Source organism: Chiloscyllium plagiosum, chromosome 30, assembly GCF_004010195.1.
Source record: "Chiloscyllium plagiosum isolate BGI_BamShark_2017 chromosome 30, ASM401019v2, whole genome shotgun sequence".
Classification (NCBI taxonomy): Eukaryota; Metazoa; Chordata; class Chondrichthyes; order Orectolobiformes; family Hemiscylliidae; genus Chiloscyllium; species Chiloscyllium plagiosum.
Window position 1 is genome coordinate 42,751,227 of NC_057739.1, and position 25,442 is coordinate 42,776,668.

The window sequence follows — 25,442 nt, forward strand, 5'->3', positions numbered from 1 at the left end:
GCACATCTTTGGATTGTGGGAGGAAACTACAGCATCTGGAGGAAACCCACTCAGACACGGGGAGAATGTGCAAATTCCACACAAACAGTTGCCCGAGGCTGGAATCAACCCCTGGTCCCTGGCGCTGTGAGGCAGCAGTACCCACCACTGAACCACCTGCTGCCCAATAGGGTAGGGGAAATGACTCTGGGTGGGTTAGTCTTCAGAGGGTCAGTGTAAACTTGTTGGGCTGAATGGCTTGATTTCACACTGTAGGGATTCTATGATATGGAATGATTCACTTGAACCCACACTGTTGGCATCATTCTGCTTTGCAAACCAGCTGTACAGCTAATGCTGCTTGTTTGAAGAGTTGAAGCAGGCATGATGTGCCTTCTACGATGTAACATTTTTGTAATTTCTGGAGATTCAAAGATCTTCTAGAGGGCTAACATGGATGCGATGGGCTGGATGGCCTCCAACTCTAACAGTTCAGTGCATTTGCCCAGTTAAACCTCACTGGGGCATTAGAAATGCTATATAATCAGCTGGAGGTCAATAGAACACCATTCCCATTCCAGTGACTAACCAACAACAACTGATACAACCAATACAGGAAGACCAACAAAACGCTAATCCACAGCGGCCTTCAGATGACCAATCAGATTCAAGTCTGATACTAGCCTATCAGAGGCGTCGGCTACGTCCTATCAGAGAAGGAGGCTGACCTCCACCAATCGACATGAGGTCAATCGCCGCGAGGGGACCGTACGGACCATTGGAGAGGTCGCATCCGTCCCAGGCCCGACCAATCAGCATCGTGATACGTTGACGGTTGTGACGGTCAGGGTCGGTCGCGACCAATCGGAGTCACCGGTGGCGGGGCGGCTGGGCCAATGGGCGTCGCGCTCTGAGGAGGGGGGCGGGCTGGCTGGCGGAGAGTCCGCCGCTGACAGGAGGAGGCGGGCCGGCGGGGACGGGAGGCCGGAGAGAGCGAGGGCGGGCAGTCACTCACACTCACACACTCAGCAGCAGCAGCACGGGGTACAGAGCCTCCGTGTGCGGATCCGCGTCCACCCCGCGGGGGGGAGTAAAAGGGAAAGCCGAGACACCCCCCTCCCTCACATCCCCGCCCGCCCTCCCTCAGTTACCGCCGAGTGGCCCATGAGGAGCTGGTCCGCCCCGCACGGCGCCCATGCCCAGCTCCAGGGGCAACGGATGCGGCCCGAGCGCCGAGCCGTGCGTCCCCGGGCCTGAGTCCCGCACCGAGTCGGCAGCCCCGGGCTGAGTGAGCGACGCCGGGCCTGTGTGTGTCCGCGGGCTTGGGCGGCGGGGGGGTGTCTCCCGCTGCTCCATCTCCGCCTGTCTCTCACCCCCCTCTGTCCCTGTGCTGCACACACCCCCCTCACCCTCCCCCTCCGGGCGGGAGGTAATCCCGAAGGTTGCAAGGGGGTGTGGGGAGCGGGGAGTCGGTTTGTCAGTCACTCTCTGCCTCCCCCGAGCCGCGGAATCACCGCCCGGGCCCCATGGCTTTCATCATGAAGAAGAAGAAGTTCAAGTTCCAGACCATCTTCAGCCTGGAGGAGCTGGCCGCCGTGCCGTTCGTCAACGGGGTGCTCTTCTGTAAAATCCGCCTCCTGGATGGTGGGGATTTCACCCAGCTTTCAAGCAGGTAAAAATAAACAACCGCCCCCATGCCCTGTTAAACCCCCCCTTGAAGCCCCTTGGTCTGATGCAATGTTAAACCCCTGATGCCCCTTGGTCTGATGCCCTGTTAAATGTCTGATGCCCCTTGGTCTGATGCCTTGTTAAACCCCTGATGCCCCTTGGTCCAGTACCCTGTTAAATGTCTGATGCCCCTTGGTCCAATACCCTGTTAAACCCTAATGCCCTATAGTCTGATGTCCTGTTAAACCCTAATGCCCTATAGTCTGATGTCCTGTTAAACCCTAATGCCCTATAGTCTGATGTCCTGTTAAACCCTAATGCCCTATAGTCTGATGTCCTGTTAAACCCTAATGCCCTATAGTCTGATGTCCTGTTAAACCCTAATGCCCTATAGTCTGATGCCCTGTTAAACCCTAATGCCCTATAGTCTGATGCCCTGTTAAACCCTAATGCCCTATAGTCTGATGCCCTGTTAAACCCTAATGCCCTATAGTCTGATGTCATGTTAATCTCCTGATGCCCCTTGGTCCAATGCTCTGTTAAACCCCTGCTGCCCCTTGGTCGGATGCCTTGATTGTTGCCCTGTTGAGCTCTGGTGCCCCCATGCTTTGCTGTTCTGTTGTGACCCTGATGTCCTTTATCTTGATGCCCTGTTGAACCCCCAATGCATCCCTTAGCTCACTGCCCAGTCGAATCCCCAATGTCCCATTGTTCCCTGAGTCTTGTTTCCATCAACTCTATTCTCTACCCACTCTTACTGACCTGTTCCATCATGCACAACTTGTCCTCCTCCCCCCACAAATCCAAACTTCGATATTCTGTTGTAGACCCCTATTAATCTCCCATGCCTGCATGATCAGTCATCCTTCCCCAGTGCTGTGTTGCCATCACTCCCCTTTCTTGCGTGGAGACCCCTTGGGTGGAGAGACCAGTTTTTTTCCCTTGCTGACACCCGTCCTCCTGACCATAACTTGGTGGTACACAGAATTGTACATAATTTGCCAAACTTTTTTTTTGTGTTTGAGCTTGTGTAAGTCCAGAAAATTAGTTTTCTTTTCAATGAGAATTACTTTGTCCAGAGGAATAAATGTGTCGGGGCAATTGACTGGCTGCCACTTGACCTCCATTTTGGCTCTAATTGGGGCATGATTGTGACAGTATCCTCAATTGTAAGTTGTAGAAGAAGATTGAGTGTCATTGCAAGCATATAAACCTCGCTTTGTGCTGTGTTGGTTTATTCCCAGATGAGGCTGTACAGGAAAGTGTCAGTGTTGTTTTCTTTTGCAGTTTAACTTTTGGTGTGGTCTTGATGCCAGTGTGTTGTTCATTGTGCAGCACAGCCCATTGAACACTGAACTAAACAGTACCAGTCTGAAGAATTCAGTGTTAACACTGGGCTGTTCTCTTGGGGTATGCTGTTTCAAATCCTACTCAAGAGACATAGAAACAGGCCAGACAAAAGGGGCCACAAAATCAATGGGTTACTAGCCCCAGAGCAAAACTGAAAGTGAGGAATGGTCAAAGTTGGGATTTTGTTTCTGGAAGGAGATTGTTTTACAGCTATGTAAGTTAGTTAAAGGTAAGTCTGCAGATGATTTAAATTAAACTGTAGGAGCTGAACCCGGACACAAGGTCAAACTTAAGAAAGGCAAGTTCAAGGCGACGGCAGTTTCTCAAAGCTGGCAAAATGCTTGGGTTACTCAACATCTGTGAAGAGTGAAGCAGGTTAACATGTTGGGTCAGTGACCTTGCAACAGACTGGTGCACCTTCTGAAGGGTGAACTCTGGGCCTCACGGCACCAGGAACCTGGGTTCGATTCCTGCCTCAGGCAACTGTCTGTGCGGAGTTTGCACATTCTCAGTGTCTGTGTGGGTATCCTCCGGGTGCTTCGGTTTGTTCCCACCATCCAAAAATGTGCAGGTCAGGTGAATTGGCGATGCTAAATTGCCCATAGTGTTAGGTGCATTAGTCAGGCCTAAATACAGGGTAGGGGGATGGGTCTGGGTGGGTTTCACTTTGGAGGGGCAGTGTGCACTTGCTAGGCTGAAATGCCTGTTTCCACACTGTAGGGAATCTAAACTCATCTAATCTAGTGTAGCACTGTCAAAAACCTAGGATTATATGCTCAAATTTGAACTTCTATAGTGCCTTTCACAGTCCTGAAGATGCTGCAAAAGCTCTTTTAAAACTGAGTGCTTTTGGAATATGACAACACTTTCAAGTAGAGAACTTGGCCCATCCATGTTCAGCAAGATTTCAAAAGCAAAATCGAGATAATCTGCTTGTGATTGGTTGTTCACATGGCATGGTATTACCTGAACATTCAAGAGGGGATAACATGGACCATCTCAGGTGCTCATTATTCCCTTTATGTACATATGCTGAATGTATACAATTACTTGTTCACTTGTTGCATTTATGAGATTAGTGTGTTCTTCCCTTATGTTAGTTGACATCTGTAGTACGTGGTTAAAATGTAACCTTTCTCTCAAGGCAGTGTCTTGAAATCTTTGAGATGAAAATCATAGAATCCTTACAGTGTGAAAGCAGACCATTGAGTCCACACCGACCCTGTAAAGAACATTCCACCCAGATCTACCCCCCTACCCTTTCCCTGTAACCCTGCGTTTCCCATGGCTAATCCACCCAGCCTGCACATCCCTGAACAAGATGGGCAATTTCGATGGCCAATCCACCTAACCTGCACAGCTTTGGACTGTGGGAGGAGACTAAATCACAAGGTGGAAACCCACGCAGATACAGGGAGAGCATGCAGACACCACGGAGACAGTCACCCGAAGCTGGGATTGAACCCGGGACCCTGGTGCTGTGACACAGCAGTGCTAACCGCTGAGCCACCGTGCCTCTTAAGGGAACTGTCTCATGAAGGAAATGTTTGCTAGAGCAGAGTCTGCGAAGATGTTCCTGTTCCTGGAAGAGACTAAAACTAGGGTTCACTGATACGTTCAGTCGGGAATTTGGATAAATCTTTTTCACTCCCTCCCTAATGACATTGTGAGAGTCCCGATACCAAAATCGTCTGCTGAGTTTCAAGAAGCCAGCTCACCTGCACTTTCTCGAAGGCAACTAGGGATGAGTGATGAATGCTGCCCCAGCCAGTAATGCCCATATGTCATGAGTGAATGATTGACAGTAGTCGATGCAGATAGTTTAGATGCATTTATAGGGAAGCTTGAGGCGAGTGAGGAAGAGGAAGTGTTGCTCATCAATTTAAATGGAAGGGATATGAGGATGCTTGCGTGGAGCATATGGAACAGTTGGCCTGAATGCATTTTCAATATGAAGTGGACTTTGTTCGAAATCTGGAGGATTTTGTTTACAATTTGCATTCTTAACATGGCATTATGTCGCTGTTGTCAACTGGTGAATGATGTAATGTTGATTTGGACTGCCTCCAAAACAGTTATTTACTTTTTAACTTGGCTAGTTTTAATTTCTGTTCCTGTTTGTTCCCCAAGGGTGATAACTTTTTTTTTGCAATAAATAACGTGTTTTGTTCGGTGTAGGATGCTCTTTAGTCACTATCCTTTATCCGTGAGAGTAGGTGTGCTATTATTTGTCTGTGAATGCATTACAGCAAAACTTAGTCCTGACATCAGTTGTGTGCACAAGTTCTTCCAGCTAATTTAATTCCCTGTCTAATTCTTAGGCTTGTTGAAGCCAATTGTAGCACATGTCATTGCCATTTCAGCTGGCATGCCATAAGCATGTAATTAAGCTTGGGTTTCTAATCTGTTTGGCTCTGTATGACACGAATATTTACCTTCTGTCAGGGAGCTCAGAGAATGAATCAGGACCATATGTAAAAAAAAATCTATGCCTGCAAATATTTTAGCTGTTTTACACAAATCAAAAGTTGCTTTCACCGAGTAACAATGTTACGAGTAGTGTTTGAAGGCATCGTATGGGTTTTGAGCAATTTGTCAGATCTGTGCTATCTCTGACATCTGTTATGTACATGCCTTGTCCTTGAACCTGTTAATACTTGATCAAGTCTGATCTTTTGAATTAGATTTTGTTCTCAAATCCTTTGGAAGTACAGTGCACAACCTGATTTTGTATGACAGCTCATTTTTGTCTTGTTGGTTGTTGAGAGCATATTGTGACTGATTTATGTTCTGTTCCAGTTATCGGGATATCCAAACTATTTGGCATTCTTCTTGAGACATTTTATTTAATGCTGTGCTGCAGAAAATGAAATGTATTGAAAATGAACTCACTTCACTGATGTTTTCTGCCTACCAGAAATGTAGAGAAGAAAGAGCATTTCAAGAGCGAAAATTTTTCTGGCTAAACCTGTTAAGTGCAAGTGATTTGCATTCTGGGTTTCTTAATTGATAACAGAATAATTGAAAGTAAGATATTAAATAATTCAGTGGAAAAAAAAAAGAATTGTGGACACTGAAAATTCGAAACAAAAACAGAAATTGGGCAAACTCAGCAAGTCAGACAGCATCTGGAGAGAAAGCAGAGTCAACAGTTTGAGTCCAGTGACCCTCCTTTTGATAAATAATCGAAGCTGTGCTAAGCGTTACACTGGAAGCCATTTCAGATCATTAACTGGTACTGCAGTGTGATGCATTTGCTTGAAGCTGTATGAATAATTACTCAGAACCCTGCTTTATGTAGCCAAACGCTTTTTGTACGTCCTTTGCACTTTTTTCAAAAAACAGGGTTAAAGAGTCAGCCTTCTGCATCCCCATGATAACACTGACCAATCAGAATCTGTGTGCTTGGTCTAAGAATTAAAATAGACAGTTAACTGTTATTGCTGTAAAGCCATGTCAGTTATGGCTTAACCAATCAGCACTTTCTTCTCATTCCCCCTTCAATTTTTTCTTGTGTTGTGGTTCTGAGAGTGCAAAGCGAAAAGCTTCAACTTCAAGTTGGCTATGTTTAAAATGTAAACTACTAAGCATTTATTTTTAAATGAATGAAGCAGGTTACAACAAATAATGCAGTTCTGTTTCCATGAGCCAGCAAATGGAAAGAATTGTAGGCAGGTGTATTGGCATTGTTGGTCATCATTGGATGACTGACGTTAGAGCAGTCATGAAGTATCTGATGCAGAAGGAGTTTCTGAGGTGGCAATAAAGCTATGGGGCATCAGGAAAGTAATGGTGTTTGTACAGTGTGATAGCAAGTATAATATAGCTTGTATAATCAAAACAAAGATAAGATTATATTTTTCATATTGTGGTTGTAGACTGCTGCCTCACACTATTTTCAGCACTAAAGTGTGGAGTGTTAAAACCATCCCAGATACTGCATTGCACATGTGATAATGTGAGCAGTATTGTATCAGTTTCATGGCATTTTACTTTGTGTTTTATCAAACTTGCAGACTCCCTCTTTACTTCCAGGATACTTCAGTTAAGCTTTGGGTCCAGTGTTATTTTTAATTAATTCACAGGATGTGACCATTGTTGGCCAGGCCAGCATTTATGGTGCATCCCTAATTGCCCAGAGGGCAGCTAAGAGTCAGCTGACAGTCTGGAGTCACTTGTAAGCCAGACCAGATAAGGAGAGATGTCCTTCACTAAAGGACATCAGTGGACCAGGTGGAATTTTTCCGACAGTCAGCAAGGATTATCATTCGTTTCTTCAAACATTTTCCCCCACTGCATTTGAAAATGTGCGGTTTTTAAGCAAGTTATCATCATGAAAAAACAATACATGCAGTAATTTTCCATAATAAGTAGCAAAATGCTCAACATGAAAGGAGTACAGCTGTACAGAATGATTTCACCTTGTAGGTCAAATCCATCTCGAGAGAAAAGCAGAGTTAACCTACTTCAGGTCAAAAGCTATACATTAGTACTGATTCATACTGGTTAATGGAATTGAACCTGGGTCCCTGGCACTTTGAGGCAGCAGTGCTGACCACTGAGCCCACTTTTAGAATACTGCATTCAATTCTGGTCTCCCTGCTTTAAGAAAGATGTCGTGAAACTTGAAAGGGTTCAGAAAAGATTTACAAGGATGTTGCCAGCGTTGGAGGGTTTCAGCTGTAGGGAGTAGCTGAATAGGCTGGAGCTGTTTTCCCTGGAGTGTGGGAGGCTGAGGGGTGACCTTATAAAGATTTATAAAATCATGAGCATGGATAGGATAAATAGACACAGGGAAGGGAAGTCCAAAACTAGAGGGCATAGGTTTAAGGTGAGAGGAGAAAGATTCAAAAGGGATCCAAGGCACAACGTTTTCACACAGAGGGTGGTGTGTTTGGAATGAGCTGCCAGAGGAAGTGGTGGAGGCTGGTACAATTACGGCATTTAAAACATTTGATTGCACCTGATGAAGGAGCAATGCTCTAAAAACTTGTGATTTCAAATAAACCTGTTTTCTATAACCTAATGTCATGTGACTTCTAACATTTAAAAGGCAGCTGAATAATTACATGATTAAGAAGGGTTTAGAGTGATATGGGCCAAATGCCAGCAAATGGGATTGGATTAATTTAGGATATGTGGTCGGCATGGACGAGTTGGACTGAAAGGGTCTGTTTCTGTGCTGTGCATCTCTCTCTCTCTCTCTTTCTCTCTCTCTCTTTCTCTCTCTCTCTTTCTCTTTCTTTCTCTCTCTCCCTCTCTCTCCCTCTCTCTCTCTCTCTCTCTCTCTTTCTTTCTTTCTTTCTTTCTTTCTTTCTTTCTCTCTCTCTCTCTTTCTCTCTCTCTCTCAAAAAGAGAAATTTTATTTGCGCAAAGGGGTGTCACATCTGAAATTTTATTCTCGAGATAAATTGTAGATAGCAGAAAATGTTTCTACGAATGGAAGGATCAAGAATGAGGGGGTTTAAATATTGGATAAGAAGAAGTGGCAACAAGAGAAAGACTTTTCCGCAGGACTAGTGGTTAAGATATGGAAACATTGCCTGAGAATTTGGTGGAGGTAGGTTCAAAACAGGCATTCAAAAGTGAATTAGATAGTTATTTAAAAAGGAAGAATGCTCAGGTTTATTTAGGGAAAGCAGCCAAATGAGCATGTCACCCAAGTGACAAAGAGGTGGTATCATCAAGATAGGCTGAACGGCTTCCTTCTGCCCTGTAACAATTCTGTGACTAGATTCAAAACGGGTGCTCCGGTTGCCTCCCACAATCCAAAGATGTGCAGATCAGGTGAATTGGCCATGCTAAATTGCCCACTAGTGTTAGTGTTAGGAGGGAAATGGTTCTGGGTGGGTTACTCTTTGGAGGGTCGGTGTGGACTGGTTGGACTGAACGGCCTGTTTCCACACTGTAATCTTAATTGTCTCGCTGTATTGCTAAAGTCCTGCAAGAAAATTTCTTGAGTGATTTCTTTCCCTTTGCATTAAAGACTGGCTTGCATTTATATACTGTAATACCTTTTATTATGTTTCAAAATACTTTAGAGGCAAAGAGATACTTTTGAAGTGTCATTGCTATAATGTAGGAAATGTGGCAGCCAGTTTGGACACCACAAACAACTGTGAGAATGACCCCATAATCTATGTCTCTAATGATGATTGAGGGATAATTAGTGATCTGGACACCCAGTGCTCTTCTTGCAGTCATGCCATGCGATCTTTTAGGGCCACCTCAAAAGACAAAAGGGACAATGTGTTGATGAAACAATTCCAACAGTGCAGTATTTTCACAGTATTGCAGTGAGCTGCGTCTGAGTGGCTCAGATATGCAATTTCTTCTCCTTGATTCAGTCAAAGCTTAGAACAGCAGAACTGCTACCTGAAGCTCAAGATGAAGGAATTTGGAATTCATGTCACTTGCATTTTTCAGATTTTGACCATGTCTCTGTCTTTTTTAAAATAACTGCATTCTCTTTTACCTGGAGTATAATAGCCAGGTTGTTTTGTCATCCATTTCAATGCACTGATCTCCAGTATTTGCAGTTGATGACTTACCCACTAGTAGGAGATTGGAGGACTTGTTGTATTCACGTTTTGTTTTTGCTTCGTATCAAGCTGAATTGTTCTTTATTCGGCTATATTTTGTAATGAACTTCCTCTTGAATGTTCTCTTGTTGGACAGGTGCTACCTCTGCTGATTTTTGTTCTTGAATCACCTGGAGGTAGATGGGAACAGGAGGGTGGATAGCATTGTGAGATTTTAGTTATTGTTTTGATCCATGGCTCGAGCAAATATTCCCTGGAATGCTTTGAAATTGCGATGGGGTTTGGTGGGAAGGGGGAGAATTTGCAATGTTGATCCCTGAACCATGTTGTACAAGAGCATGCTGGGACGAGACATTTTTCCCTTGTAACACATTTTTCAATACTTATGAGTGTATTTAATCTTTTAATTTTGTGGGTTATAAATTACTTTTGACTGCGCTTGTTATTAGTTTTGCTAATTTTTCTGAGTAATGTAAAGGTGTGTTTCAGTGTAAAGCACAATTTAATATATGCAATACTGCTGAACCCATTACTTTATTTACCTCCTCTACTGGACTTCCAATGTATTTATTAGCCTATGAGGTAGCTTTCCGGAACTGTGGCTTTTGAATACATTTGATGAAAAGGCCTCCTTTCATGTGGATTAATAATCATGCACCCACCCATCTAAATTATGGTGTGTATAAGTGTGTACTACAGATATTGGAATCTGTACTGAAACAACAAATGTTGGAGATCACAGCAGGTCAGACAATATCCATGGAGAGAGAGCAAGCAAACTTTGAGTCTCAATGACTCTTCATCAGCTACTTGAATGCCATTCTCTGTGGTGCTCCATGTGCATTTTGCTCCTGGTTGAGAGAACCAGCTCATTTCATTCTGGAGTTGTGGCAACTGCACTCCACACACGTTTTGCTGTCACTTTGATGGGTTGGTTAGCTCAGTTGACTGGATAGTTGGTTTGTGATGTAGGATGACGCCCAACAGCATGTGTTAAATTCCCACGCCAATTCCGATTGCCATGAAGATCCAGCCTTCTCAACCTTGCCCTTCACCTGAAGCGTGGTGCTCCTTAGTTCAACTCATTCCCAGTTGTACTCTCTAACATGAGTGCAGCTGTATGGTTTCTCGGAATATGGTAACTTTATCTTATGCTTTTTTCATAATTTGCAGAGGAAATGCTATATTAAATATTTCTTGATTCTCAAAGCTAATTGGTTAAAATTGTAGGGAATCTATCCTGAAGAAGGGCTTATGCCCGAAACGTCAATTCTCCTGCTCCTTGGATGCTGCCTGACCTGCTGTGCTTTTCCAGCAACACATTTTCAGCTCTGATCTCCAGCATCTGCAGCCCTCACTTTCTCTCAAGGAAATCTATCCACTCTTACATCTCCACTGATGATTTCTAGCTTACTTTTCTTGTGGAGCACAGCCATTTCCTCCTCATTCTGCTTCCAGCGGACCAACAATATCAGGTCCTGTGTGGAGTAGTTAATCTACTAGTATTTTGTATCTGTTCTTGGAACTTTGATTTTCTTGTTAATCTGTTCTGTAAATTTATTTCAGTGAAGAACAGAGTTAATATTTCTTACGTATATTTTAAACAATACTGACTAGGTTGTAGTACTTGTTCAGTTGTAAAATGTTTTTGAGGTTGTGACAGATGTTTTTGTGACTCCTGCAGTTGCTTAATCCTTAAACCCTTGTCCTGTATTTTTCTGCTCCCAAACTGTTTAAGTTAACATCAATTAAGATTTTTATTATTTTAATGGTATTTTTACAAAGACCTTAATTTAATTTGTATTTTCAGTTTTCGTTTCTAGGATGAGTTTTGTTTCTCAACCCTGCTCAACAGACACAGACAAAAGATAGGTGTCACAATACTGGATTATCAAACATGCAAGTCCAAAGCCTACATCCCATTACAACACTAGAGGAAAAACTGCTTTCATGGAGGGGTACCTGCCACCTCCAACCAGTTTCGTGTTAATGTAGTTCCAAGTCTGAACTTAGTTAAAGCCTAATACTTTCAGGTGATCAACAATAGTTATACAATCCATGGAGCACTACTACTTTCCCAGAGCATCTCGAAAGAACCAATAAATGCAATATATGCCAGAAAGGGCCATTTCTAAAAAAAGTTCATTTCATAATTTCAGTTTCACACGCAATTTGAAATTGGGTCCAACTGATCATCTTTGAAAGGATAATGTATTTGGACTTGTAATCAATAATCCTTGATCTGTGTTTATATATTATTGATTTATTGCTATTTTGGTTGCAACTTTGTTGATCAGACCATGAAATTGTCACACACCATTTCCTGATTATTGCTATTGGTTTGTGTACTGCATCGTAACATTTCCCAATTTGTATAGATCAGTTTGGAAGAGTTGTACTTCCCAACTGCTGTTTGTGTAATAGCGAGGTGTTATTTGAGGTTTAAGCTTTAGTAGTAGTCTCCTTTCCCTGAAGTTAAAGCACTCAATACTTTGTTTCAAAGGGAGATGGATTTATTTGCCCTAATTGAGGCCACTTCAAAATCATATCCCATTGTTGTTTTATTAATTTGTTCATCGGGTGTGGGCACCACTGGCTAGGCAGCCTTTATTGCACATTCCTAATTGTCCAAAGAGCCGTTAAGAGTCAATCATGTTGCTGTGAATTTGGAATGACATGTAGGCCAGACCAGGTAGGCCAAATTTTCTTCCCAAAAGGGTATTAGTGCACCAGATAGGTTTTTACAGCCATTGGCAATGTTGCATGAAATGATCTTTTTACTGCAGATTTTTTTAAGATTCAAATTTCACTATTTGCCATTGTGGGGTTTAAATACATGTCATCAGAAAATTAGCCAGGGATTCTGTATTACTAGTCAAGTGACATGATGTTTGCTATCTCCTGTTCCTTGCATTTCCTGTAAAGTATACAGATGAAAACAAATTTGCTTTTCATTGGACACGACAAATTATGCAGGTAAACCGATTTGGTCCACAATAGCAAGGTGTTGTTCGCACACAACATATCTATTAAACGTTTTGTAAAAAAGATTTTTCTTTCTCCAGTGCTAACTCATACTAGGATGTGATGCTTGTTTGATACCTTATATTGCCTTGTACAAAACGTTGTCCTTCACAGCACGGTGGCACAGTGGTTAGCACTGCTGCCTCACAGCACAAGAGACCCGGGTTCAATTCCCGCCTCTTGCGACAGTCTGTGTGGAGTTTGCACATTCTCCCCGTGTCTGTGTGGGTTTCCTCCGGGTGCTCCGGTTTCCTCCCACAGTCCAAAAATGTGCAGCTTAGGTGAATTGGCCATGCTAAATTGCCCGTAATTTTAGGTGAAGGAGTAAACGTAGGGGAATGAGTCTGAGTTGCTCTTCGGAGAGTCGGTGTGGACTTGTTGGGCCGAAGGGCCTGTTTCCATGTTGTAAGTCATCTAATATGTGAGGCTAGAGAATGAGTACAGATGATTTGGCTGGAGGGGAGGTGAGGAGAGCTGATTGTCATTCTTAAGATGTGTGTGTAAACACACATGCAAGCAAGAGTTAATATGTGAAAATTGAAACTGAGGCAAGGCCTGTTTAATCTCCTGCCCCTTGCCAAGGACATGGAAATACTGGTAAGCAACTTCAGCACGGCTGCTGCTGCTATTAACTCCCTCTTCCCCATAAAAAAATCAAGCGAATTAAATAACATCCTGAACTGAGATTCTGTATTGCGAAAGCTAGGGCATTTGCCCATGGATACAAACAAAAGCTATTGTAGCTTTTAACTCCAAAATCATCAGAAGAGGAAAGAATCTGATTTTTAAGTAATTGGCATCGAGTGAGGTCTATGCAGAGTTTTTAGTGGAATAGATGTTTACATTCATGTATATCTGCTTGAAAACATTTGATTGATTGTACGTGCTCAGTCATTCCATGTTGTTCTGTTCTGCAGAAGTCGAGGTTATCTCTGTGACCACGGGGCTCATTAGCAGTGGTTGGAAAGGTGACATTGGTTCTGTGGCTTTAAGTGGATCTGTTGAAATGTTGACAAATGCTAGCTTGGGTGACCTAGCTTTTTGCTGTGCTTGCACGCAAGGACAGTTTGTGCAGTGACTCGATTTTAGAACTCCTGTTGTGTATTTTGTAAATGTTCACAATTGAATTATGAAGAAGTATCCAAATAATTAATGGCTATGTGTCACTCTACTTAATCTGTCAAAATCCAGATCCACGATGAACACAGCTGTAGTGGTTGATGTATTTTAATTTTTGTCTTTCACTTCAAACTAGTTAGATGAATTGTAATTAACTGATGTACACCTGAATCTAGCTAGGGTCTTTCTGAGTACTTGAGTAATGAACAAGTCTAATGTAGAAATTCACTGATAAAATGATATTGTTTTAATCCAGTGCTTGCATTCATTGTGTTCTATCGTTTCACCATGGTGCAAATATATAAAAAAAACACCCTGCATGAATGAACTTAGTTCTGACTTAGTTTTGTTTTCACTTACGAAGTATCTAGAATTGAAATGGCAAGCCATCTGTTGTAAAAGAAGATTGAGGAGTGTGATAAGCTTTGTAGGGCTTTTTGCACTTTATATTAATAACCAGCATATACATGGAGAGGTGAACATGGGTTCAAACTTTCAACATGTAATCTGTCAGGTAGCTAAGGGTTTTAATTCTTGTGAATACCCCAAGATCATTTTGGATAATGAATACCCAGTTCCTTCTAAACATTATGCACTTAACTGGCATTAATGGATGTTCTGTCTCTAAATATAATTCTAATTATTCTACTTCAGTTGGGAGAAATGTTTTGGATTTTCACCAAAGTAATATGTTGATTGTGGATAAATGAATGGAGTGCCAGCCCTGTCTGTTTCTGAAGAACTGGTTGAACAGTTCTGATGGAGAATTCGAAACATGAACTCTGCTTTCTCCCCATAGATGCTGCCAGACCTGCTGAGTTTCTCCAGCAGGTTTTGTTTTTATTTTTGTTCTCTAGCATCTGCAGTTCATTCTTTAATTTTTGGGAGGTATCCATCTACAGAACACATTTTAACCCATTCAGTAGGAGTGGATTCTGTTGCAAAAATCATAATTGCTACTGAGCCCACCCGTGTCTAATCAGGATATTGTATTGAGACAGTCATGGGTGAATGTTGTGAGGTCCACCAAATTGTGATCATAAGCAATTGTTTTATAAGATCTTTCTTTCTCTCTCTCTTTTCACATCGCTTTGTCATCTTCTGTCATTTTGAAGGTTAGGTGAGTGTTGGTGACCTACACTGCCTCATGACTTGCTTTAGTGCTGCTTCACTCAGCCAAATGAACATGCAGTTCAAATACAGTGAGATGAGCAATGCATGTATTTCTGCTGCAGGTTTTTTAATTAACCTGTTCAGACATGTTATGGCATACTAGAGCAGGTTGGACTTGAACCCAGGCCTCATGGCCTAGAGATATGGACATTACCACTGCACCACAAAAGCCCCTGTTACTTCCATTATAATACAATAAGAATTTTCAAATTCATGTCTGACTTTCATTCGTTCACCCAAAAGAGTTAATTTGAAATGATTAGTCATTGTTCAACCACTCAGAGAATCATGGAAAAATCTTGTGTCCTTGAAAGTTCTTTGGGGATTACTGTCTATTTGGTTTGTTTCATAATATATCCATATGTAGTTTGTCAAAATAAAGATCTCTCTGTCTGCTGTGAAGAAAACAATTGAATCCAACAAGTGAAGATATTTTTGATAACTGCAACGGGAGTGGAACAATTATTCTGGATAAAATCCAATATTATTTCTAAATGTCAGTCCCAGATGACTTCAAGTTACCAAGTTTTGTTGAAAAGCAACTGCTTTACTCTTTTATACCAGATTTTGTGGGGTTGGGGGCAAGGTGTAGGGGGTAATGGATTACCTGTTCAATTTTTTTTGTAAATAATTGAGGTTAAGTTTACAAATGGGGAGCAGGGAGTAAAATGCAAATGTAATTTCCTGAATTTTGTATTGGACTGTGTTGAAGAATATTGTAACTTTTGGGATGTACATAGTGTTTAGATTATTTTATTTTGTAAAATGGACCATTTAATTTGTGTTTTCTTGACCTCCACAAGTTCGTAGCTTTTTAATTGAGTTACATACTTCATTTAAATGAAGGATATGTAATGATAAGATATGTAATCAATAAAAAATGGTTATCAATTTAACTGGAAGCATTGCATTGTAAAACATGCATGTCTGTATAAACTATGTTGTCGAGGGGAGACTTTGCTGTGTGGAGCAACATTGCTGCTTCACATTGAAACCCAACCTCCTAGCTTGTCAGAAAAAAAAACTTGGGGTTCCATCCCTCTCTCCGGGAAGTGCTGCTCAAACCTTTGTGTTTTGTCAAAGTATTTCATAGATTTTGCCTGAGACAAAGTGCAGACTGGGTGACTGCTTTGCTGAGCACCTATGCACGGTTGACAAAAATGACCCTGAGCTTCCAGTTGCCTGCCACTTCAACACACCACTGTTCCCATGCCAAGATTTCTATCTCAAGCCTGCTGCGATGCTCCGCCCAGCCTCAATGCAAGCTGGAGGGACTACATTTCATCATCTGCTTAGGCACCTGACAGGCTTCAGGACTCTGAGTTTGACAATTGCAGAATATGGTCATGTTGATTGTCTTCCCCATCTATAGGCCCTGTGTTGTGTAGGTGTTCCCTGCTCAGCCAATCCATTTTTCAGTTGTTGGTAATTCTTGTTGGCACTCTCACTAGTATTTAACACTCTCTCGGCCTTCTCTCTTTGGTTGCCTGTCACTCTCGTGCACTGTCACTTATTCGCTCACACTCACCGTGTCCCTACTCTATTTCCCCATCCCACCCCTCCTCGATTCCAAACCTGTCTTCAGCATAAAAACCTCCCTTTCCCAGTTATCTTCAGTTCTGATGAAGGGCCACTGAACTCAAAATGTTAACTCTGTTTTCTCTTTACCAACATTATCAGGCCTGCTATGTTTCTCCAGCAGTCTTTGTTCTTATTTCAATTCTCTAGTGGCTCTGGTAGATTCTCTACCTTTTGAACTAGGAGACCAACATTCAAGTCCCATTTGCTCCAGCACAATGTAATATTATCTCTGAACATGTTGATTAACAATATCTACACACAAAATTATGACTCTTGTGATGTAGTGGGTCGAGTTTCAAATCTCTCTTCCTCCAGAAGTATGTCATAACCTATCAGAGCAGGGCTGATTAAAATGTCTGCATAAAATTATCCTTAACTTGATAATAATAGGCACCAATTGACTGCCTTAGTCCAAGGGCTCACACAGTTCATTTGAAAATCTAAGTCCTACCTAATCCTCCTTGTCATTGCTAATGTTCTCACTGACCTAGATTGGGCCCTGGACTCCTGATTTGTTTTTAAGTTTGTGTACAGTACCAGACAGGCTGCATATATTATTTTTCTCTAATTTATTGTGTTTCTTTAACTGTTTAGTTTCTGTACTGTCACCCTACAGCACTGTGCCATGCTACTTTCCATTCCTACTCTTCAGATGTTTGTTAAAATTTCACAAAGCAGAATACTATGTTTGTTAGAAACCTGAAATGATGACAGAAAGTACTGGGAATGCTGAGCAGGTCAGACAGCATCCACAGGGAGACAATAGAACAGTAGTCAAATTTCAAGCTGACAATCTTTCATAAGTTGGCACCTATCTCTTTGCTCATGTTTTTGGTCACCAGCCCTGACATATCCTTATGTTGGTCAGTGCCTTGTTTTATGCTGTTCCTGTGAAATGCCTTAGAATATTTTATTCTGTTAAAAGTACTATATAAATAAAAACATTTTTTTGTTTCTGGCATAGCCTTGTCATATCTCCCTGGGTGTAGCGTGCTGGAAATCAAGTCCCTGCTGTTTCAGGAGTTGTCACATAAGTTAAAGATTTTATCAATGTGTGCAAAATCCCCAATTTGAACGTTCGTAGAACCTAGTTTGACTGAGCATGGTCCAGTTTTTTGTACTTAAATAGTGATGCTTGTTATTATGAACAAATAGTTGTTTACCTTCAGCTAGAATCTATGAGCTGTCAGCAGTTTAACTGTCTCGTTAAAACTCTAACCTGATTATAAATCTCCTCCTACAGACACAGTAAGAAAACAATTGGTGTTATGAGTGGAGGAAAATAAAACTCAGAAGGAAGTTCAATGAGTTCTCTCCATAAGCTTTACTGAGATGATCCTTCTGTTTATTCGAGCTTGTTCTTCATTCTTTTACTTTTCTACTTGCTTGGAGGAGGTACAGAGTGACTGGCTCACTAACTATAAAATATCTGACTTATAGTTTAAAAGCAACAGCTTACAGCATCTGTTGAGAGAAAATAAACTGGCTTTCTTCAGACATTAGGTACTTTATTCTACAGAGAGACACACCAACCCCTTTTCCAGAGGTCTGAAGTCATAGCCATAGAGATATGTACAGCACGGAAACAGACCATTTGGGTCCAACTCGTCCATGCCATCCTGCCGACTACGTCATCTGCTACATTTCTCGCCATGCTTTCAGTCTAAATTGTTTGGGATATATCATGCTTGAGGTGGTATTTGCCTAACAGCATGCAATACCGCAAGTTGTTTTGGGACGGCTCGGTGGTTAGCACTGCTGCCTTACCGCACCAGGGACCCGGGTTCAATTCCCACCTTGGGCGACTGTCTATGTGGAGTTTGCACATTCTCCCCGTGTCTGCGTGGGTTTCCTCCGGGTGCTCCGGTTTCCTACCACAGTCCAAAGATGTGCAGGTTAGGTGAATTAGCCATGCTAAATTGCCCGTAGTGTTAGGTGAAGGGGTAAATGTAGGGGAATGGGTCTGGGTGGGTTGCTCTTCGGAGGTTCGGTGTGGACTTGGTGGGCCGAAGGACTTGTTTCCACACTGTAGGGGATCTAATCTAATCAGATATCCCAACCCACTCTAGTCCCACCTGCCAGCACCTGGCCCATATCCCTCCAAACTATTCCCATTCATATACCCATCCAGATGCCTTTTTAATGTTGCGTTTGTACTAACCTCCACCACTTCCTCTGGTAGCTCATTCCATTACATATCACCCCCTGCGTGAAAAAGTTGCCCCTTGGGTCTCATATCTTTTCCCTCTCACCCTAAACCCTATGCCCTTTACTTCTGGACTCCCCCACCCCAATGAAGACTTTGTCTATTAATCCTATTCATGCCCCTCATGATTTTATGAACCTCTAGAAGGTCACCCCTCAGCCTCCAGGGAAATCAGCCCGAGCCTATTCAGCCTCTCCTATAGCTCAAATCCTCCAACTCTGGCAGCATACCTGTAAATCTTTTCTGAACCCTTTCAAGTTTCCCAACATCCTTCTGATAGGAAGGAGACTAGAATTGCACACGATATTCCAAAAGTGGCCTCACCAACGTCCTGTACAGCCGCAACATGACCTCCCAACTCCTGTACTCAACACTCTGACCAATAAAGGAAAGCATACCAAATGTCACCTTTACTATCCTATCCACTTTCAAGGAGCTATGAACCTTGCACTCCAAGATCTCTTTGTTCAGCAGCACTCTAGGATCTTACTATTAAGTGTATAATTTCTGTTAAGATTTGCTTTCCCAAAATACAGCACCTCGCACTTATCTGAATTAAACGCCATCTGCCACTTCTCAGCCCATTGGCCCATCTGGTCCAGATCCCGTTGTAATCTGAGGTAACCTTTTTCGCTGTCCACTACATCTCCACTTTTAGTGTCATCTGCAAACTTACTAACTATACCTCTTATGCTCATTTCCAAATCATTTCTATAAATGATGAAAAGTAGTGGATCCAGCACTGATCCTTGTGGCACTCCACTGGTCACAGGACTCCAGTCTGAAAAGCAATCCTCCACCATCACCTTCTGTCTTCTACCATTGAGCCAGTTCTTTATCCAAATGTCTAGTTCTCCCTATATTCCGTGACATCTATCCTTGCTTGCCAGTCTTCCATGGGGAGCCTTGTCGAATGCCTTACTGAAATCCATACAGATCATGTCTACTGCTCTGCCGCCTCAATCGTCTTTGTTACTTCCTCAAAAAGCTCAATCAAGTTTGTGTGATATGATTTCCCATGCACAAAGCTATATTGACGATCCCTAATCAGTCCTTGCCTTTCCAAATACATGTACATCATGCCCCTCAGGATTCCCTCCAACAGCTTGCTCACTACCGACGTCAGGCTCACTGGTCTGTAGTTCCCTGGCTTGTCCTTAAGAAAACAGTGGCACCACATTAGCCAACCTCCAGCCTTCCAGCGCCTCACCTGTGACTATCGATGATACAAATATTGAGGCCCAGCAATCACTTCCCTAGGTTCCCACTGAGTTCGAGGGTACACCTGAAAGATGTCACCATCTATTTTCCTACGTTCTATATCTTCCATTTCCTCCTTCACAATAAATACTGTTGCAAAATACTCATTTAGTATCTGCCCCATGTCCTGCAGCACCACACAAAGGCTGCCTTGCTGATCTTTGAGGAGCCCTATTCTCTCCCTAGTTACCCTTTTGTTCTTAAAACCTTTTGGATTCTCCTTAACTGTATTTGCCAAAGCTATCTCATGTCCCCTTTTTGCTTTTTGCCCTCCTAATTTCCCTCTTAAGCATATTCTTTTAAGGATTTTCTCGATCTATCTTGTCTATACCTGACATATGCTTCATTCCTTTTCTTAACCAAACCCTCAATTTCTTTAGTTATCCTGCATTCCCTACACCTATCAGCCTTTTCTTTCGCCCTAACAGGAATATACTGTCTCTGGACTCTCGTTACCTAATTTCTGAAGGCTTCCCATTTTTCAGCTGACCTTTTATCTGCGAACATCTGCCTCCAGTCAGCTTTTGAAAGTTCTTGCCTAATACTGTTAAAATTGGCCTTTCACCAATTTAGAACTTCAACTTTTAAATCTGGTCTATCCTTTTCCATCACTATTTTAAAATGAATAAAATTATGGTCGCTGGCCCCAAAGCGCTCCCTCACTGACACCTCAGTCACCTGCCTTGCCTTATTTCCCAAGAGTAGCATCTGCATATTGAATCAGAAAGTTTTCTTGTACACACTTAACAAATTCCCCTCCATCTAAACCCTTAAAACTATGGCAGTCCCAATCTATGTTTGGAAAGTTAAAATCCCCTACCATAACCACGCTATTATTCTTACAGGTAACTGAGATCTCCTTACAAGATTGTTTCTCAATTTCACTCTGACTATTCGGGGGTCTATAAGTACAATCCCAATAAAGTGATTATTCCTTTCTTATTTCTCAGTTCAACCCAAATAACTTCCCTGGGTGTACTTCTGGGAACATTGTCCATCAGTCAGCTGTAATGCTGTCCCTTATCAAAAACTCTACTCCCCCTCCTCTCTTGCCTCTCTGTCTTTCCTGTAGCATTTGTATCCTGGAACATTAAGCTGCCAGTCCTGTCCATCCCTGAGCCACGTTTCTGTAATTGCTATGATATCCCAGTCCCACATTCCTAACCATGCCCTGAGTTGATCTGCCTTCCCTGTTAGGCCCCTTGCATTGAAATGAATGCGGTTTAATTTTTCAGTCCTGCTTTGTCCCTGCCTGCCCTGATTGTTTGACTCACTTCTTTTTTCAACTGTGCCATTCTCAGATTGATCTCTTTCCTCCCTATCTCCTTAGGTCCCAGCCCCACCACCTCCCTTCTGGCAATATTGTTCATATCCATAAACTCTTCAGCTATTCAGGAAGCCAACCACATAGTTCTTGGCAGAAAGATGACCTTTGTCATCTATGGCTGGTCAGAACTTGACAAAGTATTGACACGGGTTACTAAAATAGTTTGACATTTCTTTTAAATCAAGTAAAGAAATTTCATTTGTAGAGAGAATTGAGAAGCAACGAGGTTACACCAGTGACATGACACATTAGATCAGATTATCAACAGGTTAGTCTAAGAGGTAGATTTTAAGGAGTGCGTTAAAAGAGGAAGGTGAGAAATAAAGGTGTTGAGAGGCAAGTCCAGAGCTCAGAACACCAACACTTGAGGACACGACCTTTGGGGGTGGAGCAATTAAAATTTCAGGATGCGCAAGAGGAGGTTGTAGAATGCGGGAACGGCAAGCAAATGTAGGGATTTGGCATCAGAGAGAGAGAAGAATTTTAAAATCAAGACATTGACGTTTGCCCAGGGTCAAAAAATCAGTGAGCACAGTTTAAAATGTGATGAGTTTCAGGGCAAAAATGGTCATGAGCTTTAGATGTTTTGAGAGATTTTACTTTCTACCATTTATACAATAAATGCATTTCAAATGCTGAATCAGAATATACCCTGAATCTGAGATGAAGCAGCGTCTAGCTCTGCCTTGAAATAGAACATAGAAAAATACAGCGCAGTACAGGCCCTTTGGCCCTCGATGTTGCGCCGATCCAAGCCCACCTAACCTACACTAGCCCACTATCCTCCATATGCCTATCCAATCCCCGTTTAAATGCCCATAAAGAGGGAGAGTCCACCACTGCTACTGGCAGGGCATTCCATGAACTCACGACTCGCTGAGTAAACATTTCTCGCTGAGAAATTAAATTGGCCTAATTTCAAATTCACACTCACTGGTTTTGTGGCAATTTAAAGTAAAGATCATGTATATGTTTGCTTTTCTGAACAGTATTCCATAAGTGATTCTGGCCTGAGGTCCTACTTGTGCTGTCCATTGACAACACAATCTCATGAAACTCTGGTTGTAATTAGCCATTTTCGTGTTCGCTTTCCAGCATGAACACTTGAGAGGATTTGCAGATGGGAGGGAGGGAGGAAAGTAACTTTTATAAGTAGTTTGAAACGTGGCATTTATTTAGATAAAGATGCTGAATTTCACACACAGATGTTTTCATTTGCCTCCTAAATGCAGTGAGCCACATAGGTTTAGGGTTAAAAAAAAATTTGCTTTCTCACAGCTCTTTACTTTTGTATCCAGAGATATCACAGGCAATTTGAGTGCGGATCCTGCAGAGTTTTCATGAGCTTTGTATGTCCTGTATATTTATTTTTATTTTATAACTATTTACATGAATAAATTGTGCAGTATTATTCGTGATTGTTTATGCAATTAGTTTTGCTTATTTCAGTGTGGGCGTTTCTTTCAGAAAAATGATATTTCCCCCACCTCTTAAATAATAATAAGTCAGAGTAAATGAAAAACTGCTAGTGTTGCAAACCAAAAAGGTACAGCTGGGAATACAGAACTGGTCAGCCAGTCTGTACTTGTGGGAAGAATGTGTAAATTGCCACTGTGATAAAGAGCGTTCACCAAATTCATACTGGTGATTGGTTACACTCAAAATGTGTTTGTTCCACCAATGCTGACAGATCATTTGTGTTTCCAATACGCTGTCTTTTGTTTAATATGTCACCAATTGTCCAAGAAAACCGTTGTTGCATGGAATGCATGTGAATTCAAAGAAATAGCCTAAATATTTAACGTGTCCTTTTTTCCCCCATTAAATGCAGTTTAAATCAGTTTTTTTTCTTACTGGGTTTCCTTTAACAGAATTTGAAGGAAAATGTGCTCAAGAGTACACCATATGCTAGCTGCCTCTTCGAGTTCTTAGCTCTGCTACTAATTATCCAGTTGGGAATTCAGTTAATTTGACTTATGAGTTAAAAATCCATTTGCATTAAATTGAAACCTTTTTCAATTGTATGATTTACTTCAAGAAATTTGGGGAGTGAGGATCCCCACACATTCGGATCCCTTTGAGGTTTTGGGGCAGAGCAGCCTTTTTCAGAGTTGACATACTTCACGGAATGGCAGTGATGTGACCTTGCATGTCTACCCTATGTTTGTAAGGCAATAGCAGCAGATGTTTCCTTACTCAGCCTCATCCTGTTGAACACTTTCTGCACAGTCACCGTAACCAGATGGGTTGGCTGAAAAGCAGCAAGACATTGTAGCATCTCGAGCTCAGCATTGTTTTCAGACTGTGCCTGGGGAAACTCCTAACATGAAAGATGATATCCCTGTAGAACTGATGTGGCAAATGTAATTATTTAACGCCTAAGCTAAACTTTGAGTTTATTTTGCAAAATCTGATGGGTAAATGTATCATTTTGTTAGGATGGATTCCGTGCACAGTGCAGTTAAAATCTTTTAAAATGATAAAGATCAGTGTATTTCTGCTAATGAAGTTTGTTGTAAATCTACAAAAATAATGTTGAAATTCATTATGAATGCTTCAATAATTTTTATACATCCTGCAAAATTTGACTTGTCTGATGACGCTGTTTCCTGACCAGTGTGAGACTTATTGTAAATGAGCTTTGTACTATAGCGTGCCTTGTTTTGTCTTTGCTGTTTCTTTGTTGGTGATGAGCAGGTGTTGCTTCAGGTCATAGTTCGGAGGTGACAAGTGTCAGCAGATGCTAGCATTCCTAAGGGTGCTATTAGATGTTTGCAGTTTAGCAAAACAATTGAATGGCTAATGGTACATGCATTGTCCCATCCTGCTGCATTCAACTACATTCAAATTCTGATATAAGGAAATCCATCAGGATTCAGCTGTACCAGGCAGCTGATGGTAGTGCCCGTCTTTGGCAGATCTTTGAATGTATAGACAAAGGGCTGATACGTCACCCTGCCTGCAGTTTAATTGGAATGGAAGTTGGAGCTCTGCAGTGCTTTGTACAGTGTGACTGCCGAGACTGAGCTATTGTTTGTTGGAGGATGGAGGAGTGATGCGCAATAACATTGCATACAGTTCTTCGTTGTTTTTACAAGGCTACCATGTGTCCCTTTTCTGAAGGGAAATGTCCCTGATGCCGTGAATTTTGAATGTGGTGATGAGCTGCAGACCATGGGATAATGGGTAAACAATTTATCATTTCATAGAGAGAAAACATTGCTTTCTTTGGTGATAACTTATTGTGATTAAAATATGTAGTTTACTTGAATGTATAAAGATGTGGAAGCTGTAAACAAAAAGTTATTTTTTAATTAGGATGAAGTAGTGTAAAGTGAGAAGGCATTCTGTGCAAAATGGATGTTTTCATTCTTGCCTGCGATTCTTCCATATCCAAGATATTTGACCTTAGATAAGTGACCGTTCCTTTGGAATTGTCATGATTCGGAGATGCCGGTGTCAGACTGGGGTGTACAAAGTTAAAAATCACACAACACCAGGTTATAGTCCAACAGGTTTAATTGGATGCACACTAGCTTTCGGAGCGACGCTCCTTCATCAGGTGATAGTGGAGGGCTCGATCGTAACACAGGATTTATAGCAAAATTTATTTGCTATAAATTCTGTGTTACGATCGAGCCCTCCACTATCACCTGATGAAGGAGCGTCGCTCCGAAAGCTAGTGTGCTTCCAATTAAACCTGTTGGACTATAACCTGGTGTTGTGTGATTTTTAACTTTGGAATTGTCCGTGTTTTATGTAGAGCTTTCTAAGACCACCAGACATGTCAAAGCATTTCCCAATCAAGTACTTTCGAAGTGAAGTTACTGTTATAATGTGACAACCAGGTTGTGCATATCCCATAAATAGTAGCCTATTAATGAGTTGGATACCAAGACATCTGTTTGAGGGATAAATCTTAACTCCCAACCTTCTTTGAAATATTCAAGTTGTTAGGTTAACAGTTTGACATCTCATCTGCAAAGCAGCACTCCAACAGTCTAACGCAGAATAAGTGTAAGCCAAATCCAACGCTTAATTCATGAACTGCACCCTGAATCCATAACTATCCAACTGTCACTTGATAACACTTTATCCAAGTCTGGTGACTTTTTAGCTCCACATTCACTCCTCTCTCTGTCTTGGCTTTTTCCTCGACTCCTCCCTCCCGCCCCCTCCCCCTCTCTCCCTCCTGCCCCCTCCCCCCCTCTCT

General features: G+C 42.0%; 1 protein-coding gene across 2 annotated transcripts in view; it reads left to right on the top strand.

Moving 5' to 3' along the window:
* The first annotated feature begins 916 nt into the window (after nucleotides 1–916).
* The window catches only part of LOC122564966 (protein FAM102A-like), a 115,016-nt gene continuing 90,490 nt past the window's right edge, over nucleotides 917–25,442 (top strand). The window contains exon 1 of one of the 2 annotated variants that reach the window (XM_043720526.1): nucleotides 917–1,651. In XM_043720526.1, coding sequence (XP_043576461.1) covers nucleotides 1,506–1,651 — 146 coding nt within the window. In that variant the 5' untranslated portion in view covers nucleotides 917–1,505. The remainder of the gene's footprint in view (nucleotides 1,652–25,442) is intronic. The other variant, XM_043720527.1, reaches the window with a different exon arrangement.